At 42.8% G+C, this 12,007-nt stretch overlaps 1 protein-coding gene across 6 annotated transcripts in view; it reads right to left on the bottom strand.

Moving 5' to 3' along the window:
- Nucleotides 1–11,712, bottom strand: part of ASPH (aspartate beta-hydroxylase) — a 183,100-nt gene extending 171,388 nt beyond the window's left edge. For 2 of the 6 annotated variants that reach the window (XM_055432548.2, XM_055432553.2), the window contains exon 1: nucleotides 11,362–11,710. In XM_055432548.2, the coding sequence (XP_055288523.1) occupies nucleotides 11,362–11,473 (112 nt within the window). In that variant the 5' untranslated portion in view covers nucleotides 11,474–11,710. Of the gene's footprint in view, nucleotides 1–11,361 lie in introns of all 6 variants that reach the window. The other 4 variants (XM_088844454.1, XM_055432550.2, XM_055432551.2 and 1 more) reach the window with 4 other exon arrangements.
- Between the last annotated feature and the right edge of the window lie 295 nt (nucleotides 11,713–12,007).

Here is a 12,007-nt window from a genome sequence, read left to right as displayed (position 1 = left end):
TTTTCCAGGGAGATCATGTGACCACCATGCTGAGCTCTGATCAGAACAATCCTGGTAACCCATTCCCAACCAGCGGAGGTGAGACAGGCAGTGTGAAGCCAAGGAGCCCTGTTCTATGCAAAAGAGCAAAAGCCCCCTTCAGCTGCCGAGCGTGAACAGGGAAGCAAGAACCCCAAGGCTGCCGGCTGCTATCTTAAATCCCAGAGAAGCCAACCTCAGGACGACAGATAACCGACACTGAGACGTCACGTGCTCTGAGGACTTCCTGAACCACTGATCTGAGCACATCACATCTTTTTTAATGAAATCAATTCCTAACTGTTTACGGGGGTCTGCGTCTGGTGTCTGTTCCTAACACAGATCATAAAGTTCTTGCTTTTATGATCAAGCAAGAATGAAAGACAACAGATGCTCACAGTACAAAACTAAACATCTGTTCTGATCACCATCACATTGTACCACAACTGCAGTCGGTAAGAAACGCTTACTGTGCATCGCTTTGCGTAAGTGTGAGTATTTTACATTTCAAAATGCTGAGAGAGGTCTGCTGACTTACTAAAAGGTCAAAATGAGTGGCAGAGCTAGTCCTTGGGTCCAGTGGAGTCTAACACTGTGTTGTCACACTTTTCTCATCTGCTAGAGGAACCTGTGGATCAGTGAGGATGCTAAAACAGTAACTGCAGAGGCCGCTACTGATGCTCACACTAGGGGTGGGGGAGAGGAGGGCTGCAAACCCACTGGGAAGATGATGAAGGGGAAGGGAGAACTGATGGGGTAGCTGCATCTTGACAGACACACAGGAGCCACACAGGGAAAGAGCAGGCACGGGGCTGTCACAGAAGAAACAGCAAGCGCAAATGCAGAGACCTCAGAGAGTGACTAGATGTGGGTGAATTAATAGAAAGAGAGCAGTTTAAGATTGGCTAGAAAGGGTAAGACGGCAAGATCATGAGGAGCCTCCTAGATGGGGCTAAGGAGTCTAAACTACACCTTGAGGACTGGGGAGACTAGGCAAGGTTTTCAAATAAGCGACATGATTGAACTTGCACTTTATGAAGATGACAATGCCTGAAGGATGAAATAGATCAGTTATGAGTCATCCAGGGCTCCCCTAGTGGCTCAGAAGTATAGAATATGCCTGTGATGCAAGAGATCACCCGCAACGCAGGAGACTCGGGTTTGATCCCTGGGTTAGGAAGATCCCCTGGAGGGGGACATGGCAACCCACTCCAGTATGCTTGCCTGGAAAATCCCATAAGCAGAGGAGCCTGGTGGGCTACAGTCCATGGGGTCACAGAGAGCTGGGCGTGACTGAGCGACTGAACGGCAACAGTAAAGCACTTAGGCTAAATCTACTAACAGAGGCATGTCACTTTGGGATAAAATGATAAAAAGTCATTGCAAGACAATAGATAGGAAGTTGCACCACGTTTACGTACAGAAATACTCATCATTATATATGTGTTCTTGTCCCAATTTGTGCAAACTCCGGGAGACAGTGAAAGACAGGGAAGCCTGGCATGCAGCAGTCCATGGGGTTGCAAACAGTCAGACATGACTCAGTGACTAAACACACACACACACTTTCCCCAAACTGTTCTATAAATTCAATACAACCCCAGTCAAAATCCTGAAATATTCTTCATGAAACTTAACTTGATGTGCAGATTCTAAAAAGACACAGGCAAAGAACGGTCCCAAAACAGTGAGGACAATGATGAAAAATACAGGATAGAAGGACCTGCCTAATTCCACATACCAGGAACAAAACAGTCATAGGTATCTATACACAATAGGTGATACAGCAGATTAGCATAGAAAGAAGACACTTCAACTAATGGTGTAGGACATTTTCATTATTCATTCTTTAAAAATATCAGATCCCTACCCAACAATATATACAATAAAAAGCACAACCCATAGTTTAGACAAGTAAATGTAAAAGGCAAAATTCAGTCGTTTATAGAAAAAAAGAAAATGTTTTATGATCTCTGTTAGAAAAGATGTCCTCAATAAAGCCCAAACCATAAAGAAGAAAATAGAAAAATGCTATTATCAATATATCAAAAATCTAAAAATTCTATTCAACAAATTATACTACAGAAAATGACAATGTGAATAATCATAGCCTGGGAGAAGGCCTTTATCACACAATCAAAAGGTTCAAGATAAAGAAATTCTACATATCAAAAATTTTAATTATATAAAATTTAAAAACCTAGACAAATAGGTTATATATATATATATACTGAAAAAATTCACGGAAAAGGAAACTCGAATAGCTGTTCTCACTAGTAACCTCATTGGTGATGAGAAAAATGCAAGTTTAAAACACAAACACTATTTCACATCCACTAAACTTACGAAGCTTGCAATACTAAAGGTCACCAAGTGTTGGTAATGTGGTTGCTGCACACAGGTAGCTGTTTTCATGGTGGGTGGGAGTGTAACGTGATATAACCACTCTGAGGTCGGGAAAAAAAAGGTGATACTTAGTAAAGTTTAATATGTGTATTTGCTATGACCCAACAATTCCAATCCTAAATTATGCTCTAGAAAAGGACTTAGACATTACAAGGGAATAGACAACTCCAACAGCGTTCAGGGCAGCAGCGTTTGAAAGAAAAAAAATGAAAACAAACAAAGTGGTCCTAGACTCCAGGACCGCTGAAGAAAAAGCACATTCATGTAGTGAAGAACTATATACATGAAAACAAAGAGCCAGTTTGGTAGAGTCTCAAGCAAATAGTGTTGAATAGCTGCCAAGTATGAGCCTATTCATAAAACTTTTGATATGTGCTAAACAAATTTATGGGCTTCCCTGGTGGCTCCATGGTAAAAGAATCCGCCTGCAATGCAGGAGATGTGGGTTCGATCCCTGGGTTGGGAAGATTCCCTCGAAGAGCAAATTGCAACCTGTTTCCATATTCTTGTCTGGAAAATCCCATGAACAGAGAAGCCTGGTGGGCTACAGTCCATGGGGTCACAAAACAGTTGGAAACGACTTAGCAACTAAACAACAGCAACAACAAACAAATGTATATGTATGTATTCATACTTACATATAATATTTCTATACATAGGGATATAGATATACATCTTAAGCAATTTTCATATATATAGAATTTAATAATATATTTTACACAAATGGATATATAGTATACAATATGCAACATAATATTAAGCTGCTGCTGCTGCTGCTGCTAAGTCACTTCAGTCGTGTCCGACTCTGTGTGACCCCATAGACGGAAGCCCACCAGGCTCCCCTGTCCCTGGGATTCTCCAGGCAAGAACACTGGAGTGGGTTGCCATTTCCTTCTCCAATGTGTGAAAGTGAAAAGTGAAAAGTGAAAATGAAGTCGCTCAGTCGTGTCTGACCCTTAGCGACCCCACAGACTGCAGCCTACCAGGCTCCTCCATCCATGGGATTTTCTAGGCAAGAGTACTGGAGTGGCTTGCCATTGCCTTCTCCGAATATTAAGCTACATATGACTATTATACTATATATATCATATATGCAGCATAACACTATGTTATATAATATATTACTATCTATATTATATGGTAGTCACTCAGTCTTGCCTGACTCTCCAATCCCAAGGACTGCAGCCCACCAGGCTCCTCTATCCATGGGATTTTCCAGGCAAGGATACTGGAGTGGGTTGCCATTTCCTTCTCCAGGGGATCTTTCCAACCCAGGGATTGAACCTGGGTCTCCTGCATTCCAGGCAGATTCTTTACTGACTGAGCCATGAGGGAAGCTATATATTATATAATATATATTATAAAGAAATGTATGACAATGATTATCATAAAATGTTTAAGATTGGTTGTAAAGGGATAACACAGGAAGGGAGAAACCAAGAATTTGGTAATATTTTACTTTCTCATCTGTATGGTGGCTACATGGTAAGTAAAAACTGTATTTAATAGATACAGTTTTAAAGAGCAACACATAGGAATATTTACATTCTAAAAGAGAGATGGCTGTCCATCAAAAAGCAAAACACATGAAATAATTTGTAAATATAAAACTCAGTAAGTGACAAGCATCTTATTCAAATTGATTTGACTCAAAGAATGGAAAAGTTAAATGCAGGTATTCTTTCAATAAACACAACACAGGTTTTTATTTTCATGTAAGGGGAAAAAAAAATTAACTTCCAAATAAAATTTACCTGTGAATGTAGACCAAACAGAATTTCCAGTAGACCAATTCAGGAAAACTGAATTAAAAACAGAGTGTGGAAGACAGCGTGGGAAACTGTGCAACAGCAACATAATAAACAAGAAGCAAAGCGAGAGACAGGAGAGAACAAAAGAGCACTGAGCCTGCACCAGGTAATGACAGCAAAGGCTGGCAAACCTATACAGGATATGAGAAATAACAGTGATGGAAGGAAATTATTTTCTCCAGTCATATTTTCTCACTCAAAATTAAGACTGATGCTTGCTGGCTTCCATGCAGAATGAGTCACGGGGTTAAATCTGTAGGAACACACGCAGGAAAGAAAGGCTGGCATCTTCCCAAGCACAGCAACAGCCGTTTCCATTCTGCACTAACTAAACACCCCCACCACCACCCCCAGCCCCCATCCGTGTTAGAGCATGGAGAGCATCCATGGCAGATGAGGACAGCCATGCTACAGCCAGATCGACCAGGCAAGACACCTGGATTTCCAAGGGGGCCAGAGACCAGCCCCAAGCCTTCAGAAGATCTTGTGTAAATATCTTTTCTAAAGACTTACTCACCAATTAGCCTCAAAATTTCCTCTGAGTCTAAAGGAACTTATGGTTCCCAAGGGAAAGGATTGGGGAGAAGGGATAGTTAGGGAGTTTGGGATGGACATTTGCACACTGCTGTATTTAAAATGGATAACCAACAAGGACCTACTGTATAGCACAGGGGACTCTACTCAGTTATGGGGCAGCATGGATGGGAGGGGAGCATGAGGGAGAAAGGATACCTGTGTATGCATGGCTGAGTCCTTTCCTGTTCACCTGAAAACTACCACAATATTGTTTGTTAATCAACTATGTGTGCGTGCTAAGTCACTTCAGTTGTGTCAAACTCTGCAACTCTATGGACTGTGGCCCACCAGGCTCCAATATCTGTGGGGTTCTCCAGGCAAGAATACTGGAGTGGGTCGCCACGCCCCCCTCCAGGGGATCTTCCTGACCCAGGGATCAAACCCGCATCTCTTACGTCTACCTGCATTGCCAGGTGGGTTCTTAACCACTATCGCCACCTGGGAAGCCCCAGTTGACTATACCCCAACACAAAATTTTAAAAAATTATTTTTCAAGGCAAATTTCCTTTGATTCTAATAGGTTATCTACAGCAAATTTGTCCTCAGGCGTCATTAGTCTGATCAGAACTAAATTAGACTCAATGGCGTGCTGTGATTCATGGGGTCGCAAAGAGTCGGACACGACTGAGCGACTGAACTGAACTGATCTGCCCTTAAAAGATATCTACATCAGCCAAAAGTAACCAAGACACACCCTTGAAAAGCAAATGTTAAATGCAGACCAAATGCCTGAAGCACTCTCATTAAAAAATAATGACTGACAAGGAAATACTACCTTGGCTCCTCAGGCTAGCAGAAGAAACGGCTGAAGTAATGGACTTCAGAACAAGGGCCCCTACAGTGGCACAGAGAGATGAAGAGAAGGAAGAAATGAACATCCTAATCTCTGGTCCTCTAGTAGAAACAGAGAGATCTGCAGGACTAAACACCAAACACGTGTCCACCGAGATTTATATTCAGAGCTGCATAGATGCTGGAACAGTGGATACTGGAGCACAGGAGCCAGCCTGAGCACCCCCACCTCTCCCAACAGATGGCTGAGGCTTTCCCAGGGATCTGGGTAAACTGTAGAAGGGTTCTCTGTACATACAGAATTTATTAAAGGGAAGCTAATTTTAAAATGTTCTGTTTATCTTAGGACAGAATGAAATCGAACCACGCAGGAAATGCAGAAATACCCCCAGACACGAACGAACTTGTGTATTTTCAGGATATTAAAGCAGTATGCTAGAGTAACATCAAAAGACTGAAATATATCTGAGCTCCAGTAAGAGAAAACTGCAGATCCAGGAGGGATCTGAGGGTAAATCCGAAACTTGAAGGCTGACGTGCACCCCAGAGGCAGACAGAAATGTGTCAAGGCGTACTCAGAACCCACTATAAACATGACTTCTAGGACATCCACTTGACTCAAACAGATGCTACCCTGTATCACAAAAATTCATTTCTCAAATCATAAAATATTTTTCAAGCATGCAGTAGCCTGCTTAGTTCTACAGCCTTACATATTCTCCAAAGTTTCATATTCACCTTTACCATTACAGGTGCTTCAATGAAAAATCTGAGCAACAGAAAGGCATATAGAATTGATTTTAGGGCTGTCTGAATAGTTCTTTCAATTTGAGACCAGGATTAGAAATTTTGAGTGACCTGCTACATGGTTCTTAAATTGCTATGAATCCAGATTTTCCCAAACTACAATGTCTTTCTGGAGGAAAAAAAAAGGGGGGTGGGGGGCAGATATTCTACTGGGACCAAAGAACTAAGAAGTTAAATTTCCAATAGTAACTAAAAATAGAGTGGAAACCTCACGTGATTCTTAATCCAAGCTACCCTGTTGCCAATCAGCTGAATATGATTATCTTTCATTGTCTAGTAATCTCTCTGAGACACGTGATTTTAAAATAAAGCTAAAGTATAGATCTCTCCTTTTACTTCCGAACCCAAGTTAATGTTTGGTCTTTTTAAAATTGTGTGCAAGGGACTTCCCTGGCAGTCCAGTGGTTAAGACTTCACCTTCAAGTAGAGGGGTTGGTTGCAGATTTGATCCCTGGTCAGGGAGATAACATGACTTGTGGCCAAAAAACTACATTAAAAAAATAAAAGAAAAGAAACAATACTGTAACAAATTCAATAAAGACTTAAAAGGAAAAAATAGGTAACTATGTTTAAAAATAATAATAATATGTGTTCAAGAATTCCCTCCAAATACTTTTTAGCACTTGGTTCCATACAATCTGGGCTGCCCTGATGGCTTAGACAATAAAGAATCTGCCTGCCAACATAGGAGCCAAGGGTTCGATTCCTGGGTTGGGAAGATCCCCTGGACAAGGGAATGGCTACCCACTCCAGTGTTCTTGCCTGGAGAATTCCAGGGACAGAGGAGACCCCACCATGGGGTCTCAGAGTTGGTCACAACTGAGTGACTAACACTCATTTTTCATACAATCTGGCCAGTTGAAAATGCTGTTCAATTGAACACAAAACAGCACACAGTTCCTCTGATGGAAGAATTATGGCCTTCCTATCTTTTCATTCTAGACTGACTCACAAAGGACTAAGTAACTGGCACAAAACGATTAAAGGAAAGGAATTTCACCAAGGCCTCCTCATTCAATGGAGTCAGAGGACAAGAAGCAATGTATCGTGTCTGTTAATTACTAAGCAGTTTAAGACACATTGAAAGCAATAAGGAAGAAAAAAATTCTAAATGATTAACACTCATCAAAATCAAACATCTGCAAATGTATAATTTTAAGGATAGTTCATCAATGCATTTAATTCTAATCAGCCTAAATAAATAAGACTGCTAGGGACTATTACTACTAAATTTCAAAACCTGCTGTTAGAGACTGTGACAGAATTAAATAGCAGCGGCTGAGCATTTTTAATTAGTTGTCCATCAGTGGTTCTGAGTATGTACAGGGCTTGTTAAATTTAAAAAACAAGTAGAACATCTGAAACTTAAAATTGAAAGAGGAAAAAGTGTTCTACAGTGACACCTACTGGTGAAGTGTGATGTGGTGGCACAACACTATTAGACAAAGGAAACAGATGTCTACATCCCCTAGGACATGGCAACCCACTCCAGTGTTCTTGCCTGGAGAATCCCAGGGACAGGGGAGCCTGGTGGGCTGCCGTCTATCGGGTCGCACAGAGTTGGACACGACTGAAGCGACTTAGCAGTAGCAGCAACAGCAGAAAGTTAGAAGCTACAGGGAAAGACTGAATGACATTGCAAAGGGAAAATCCAAACAAAAACATCATGTATACCAGGGTCTGTAACTACAAAATAAATCTAAAAGCACATCATGATCCCTCTTGATCAAAGATCTTCAAATCAATAAATCTGAAAGAGGTTTCCCTTGGCCCCAGTTGGTCAAGTAAGTTAGTTTTTTATGTGTGAGTTAAAGGTAAGATACTTCCCAGGCGGTACAATGGTAAATAATATGCCTGCAATGCAGGAGGCTCGGGGAATCATGGGTTTGATCCCTTGTTCGGGAAGATCCCTGGAGTAGGAAATGGCAGCCCCCTCCAGTATTTTTGCCTGGAAAATGTCATGGACAGAGGAACCTGCCAGGCCACAGTCTACAGGGTCGCAAAGAGTCAGACATGACTGAGCACAAACACACACACACACAGAAACACAAAGGTAATATGTTCAATTTACTCATGTTTCTTTCATATTTTAATGAATAAAACTGGAAAGGGCAAACTTGAGCTCTGCAAAAAGCTAAGCATTTTATCAGTTTTCAATTTAAGTTGAAGGCTTAAATAAAAAGCAGACACCTGCTTTAAAAATCTAATTTTTATATAAACCTCCAAGTTTCAGGTTCAAAACACCACTTTTGAAAAAAATGACCACCAAAGATAGACAAAAGGCCAGATAATCACATTTTCCCTAAAATGCATGTTTCAAAGGACTGGTTCCTTTTCCACTCTACTTTCACACACAAATGTTAGAAATAATAATGTTTAATGTGACTAGTGTCATCATTTCCTTCAGAATCTCAATGCAAAACAACTCAAAAAACATTAGTTGAGCCCATGTACTTCTTCTCAAACTAAGATTTTCAAATGTGCTGTTTCAAACACAATTTTAGTCAAAAGAAAAGTTAACTGGTGACACGATAGGAAGCATATTTTTCTTTAAAAAAACAGGTGTCATATGCCATAGAGAGCTAGAAAGAAAAGATAACTTCGACTCCAAGATTCCCATAAAATCTTACAAACTAGAGAACCTAAAATCCAGGAAATGGTGAGGGGCAGCGAGGCCTGGCGTGCTGCCATCCATGGGGTCGCAAAGATTCAGACACAACTTAGCCACAACACAACAAAAATCCAGTACAATGGTCAAATGAATAAGAGAAAACCTGGTTTTAGTTTTGGATCATCCAATAATCAGTTGGGTTTCCAAGAAGTATATAACCTTTAAGGAGTCAGACAATCTTTCCAGGCCTCATGGTAAGGCCGCAGCCAAGATTCCAGTTTCGGTGACTTTCCCAGCACGTGGTATTGACTTGGGCATCAATGTGTACACATCAATGACAGAGATACAGCAACCAAATAGAAGTGGCTCCATCTTTCCAGTATCCTATGCTATAAGGAAGCAATACAAATAGGATCACACGTTCACACTGCAGTGCAACTGCTTACAAAAGAGAGAAACCTCCTTTCATCTCCTGTGCCTTCCACGTGGCACACAGTCAGAACTCATCACTGACTGAAAAAAAAAAAATAGCTGCGGAAAAAGAACGCTCGTTATGTAACAAGCGAGACTCCAATGTCAACCCTCTGTGGAGATTTTTCTGGTAATGCAGGTACCTCTCTCATTTCCACATTGTCTTTTATACACTATGTCTGTTTCACAACAATTACAGGATCAATGTGTTAAATGCTTAACAGGCTGTAGATCCTCAAATAGGATGGAACTTGCTCTAAAATGCTGGAATATCAAAGTTGGAATGTGTTCATTTTGGTCCTAACATTTCCTAAATGTATCACCTACCTGTTAAAACTGATTCAGATTTTGAACCACTGGGGATGGGGATACAATCAATACATACTTTCGATGCTAATTCTCAGCAACAACAGGGCATTTAATAAAATAACTGCTTCAGATATAGTCAAACCTCTCTAAAAGGCAAAGTGGAACAAAGATGATGTGCTTTGCTTGTAAATGGCTACAAAAACCTTTGAAAACAACATTAAAGTGTTGTTCATCAGCTTTCTCTACTTGGAGCTTAAGTTGCATGAGTTCTTCTCATTTAGATATTTTAAAAAGTATAGCCAGAGCCCTTCCTTCATCTACCCTTCTGGCATTTAAGGTCAAGTGACAAAGGAACACAAAGTTTACTTATGTCAAAGGTGAATTAATATGTTTTCTGTGGAATTCAAACTGTATCTTTTTTCTCTACAATACAAAATATTAGTTCTGAGTGTAAATTTATTCAAAGATTTCAACTGCACTATGTTCATCATTTAAATTTAACTATTTCAATGCATTCACTCATCAAATAATTTTTTATTGAGCATCTATTAATGGCCAGACCCAAAGAGTTGGGAAAAGGAATCAACCAGAGGGAATGGGTGAGACAGGAAGGCAATACACATGAAAACAAATAATTTCAGATAGTGGTAAGTGCTATTTAAAAAAACAGCTCTTTAAAGGATGACTATAGTCTTCTGACTTACTTTTTAGATAAAATACATTCCTTGCAGACCTCAGGAAACAAAGAATCTAGAATCATTTTAAAAGGGAAAGTTTACAGCTCAGATTCAATACACATGTGGATTGCACTCTTAATATCCTAAATATGAGTCAAAGGAAGTATAAAAGAAACGAGAACCACTGAAATATGAGATGAAACAGATTTAAAACATCTGCTCTCTCTCTCTCTTTGCTGGATAAGCACAGGAGGAGAAAGGTGAATATCTTTTTTTTTTTTTAAAGAGAAGACAAAGGGAAAAAAATAGAGAAGCTTTCCCAGTATTTACGGTATTGTTATATTTAAAGGCAATTACAACTCACGATAAGAAAGCTACATAAAGGCAAAATATTTAAAATACTCTTCAAGAATATTCAAATCACTCCCCTCTCCCCCGCCCCGCACACACATCCCAGCAGCCTTATTCTCCTTTGAGCTGCACTTAAAAGCTGCCGCTTTGGCAAGAACTTATTTTCTGACTTTGGCTCATTTCCAAACTCTCCAAAATATGCACGGCCAGGGTAAACTATTTCTCTTACGCCTATCGTCAATTCCACGGCGAGCCAAGAAGGAGTGGATCCCCACAACCTCCATCTCGGCTGCGCACTGCAGGTGAGGGATCGGCCGGGAAGGGGCTCCCCGCTCGGCCCGGCCCCTCCAGCCCACCCGCCAGGCCCACCGAGCACGGCCTCCGCCCCGCGCCCGGAGGAGGACAGATACGGAGGATGCAGGAGGCGCTCTGCTGCATCTGGGGAGGTGGACCTGCAGCGCCCACGCCCCCCACCCCCACGGAGCCCCATCCTCCGGGCCACCCCGGACCCCGGTTCCGGAGCGCCTCTGACCTCTCCGGGCCCCGGGGCTGCTGCTGCCGCCGCTGGTGCAGCCGGTCGGACTGCCAGAGCTGCTGCTGCTGCTGTTGCCGCCGCCGCCCTTGGCATTCTTGCGCGGGGCCATCGCGCGCACCGCTGGAGCAGGCAAGGGTGGGGGGCTCCCTCCGGGCGCGGGGGGCGCGGGCGCTGCCGCGGGTGAGGGCCGCGGCTCCTGAAGCTGCACGGGTGTCTCAGCACCGCCCGCAGCGCCTCCGAGGACTTTTCGCCCGCGTGCCTCCGGCGCGCGCTCGGCCCTCGCGTGCTCCGAGCTGGTGACTGCCCTCCCCGTGCGAGCGCGCGCCGCTCACCCGCCCTGAGGCCACGCCCCCGCCCGGCGAGCCCCACCCCTCCCCGCCCACAGAAGGCTGAGTGACGGGGTATATATCCAGTCACAAGGGCCTCTATGAGGGGGCGGAACCGTGCCGCGTTTCCCCGCCCCGCTGCAAGCTTAGGGCTGCTCTGGCGCGATGCTGCGGCCTGTGAGAGCCAGCAGCTTTCGACTTTCCAGTCTGTTCTGGTCCTTTGGAACGTGGCAGACGTGGAAGGCAAGAGGACTCTCGCGAGCTTTGGCGGACCCTGTACAATGGGGATGGGGCGGGGCGGGCGACACGTGTGCAGC

The sequence above is a fragment of the Moschus berezovskii genome, chromosome 16, assembly GCF_049115385.1.
Source record: "Moschus berezovskii isolate FMDL1 chromosome 16, NW_MosBer_1.0, whole genome shotgun sequence".
Classification (NCBI taxonomy): domain Eukaryota; kingdom Metazoa; phylum Chordata; class Mammalia; order Artiodactyla; family Moschidae; genus Moschus; species Moschus berezovskii.
Note: the sequence above shows the minus strand (reverse complement) of the source record. Positions and strands in the feature narration are given on the sequence as shown.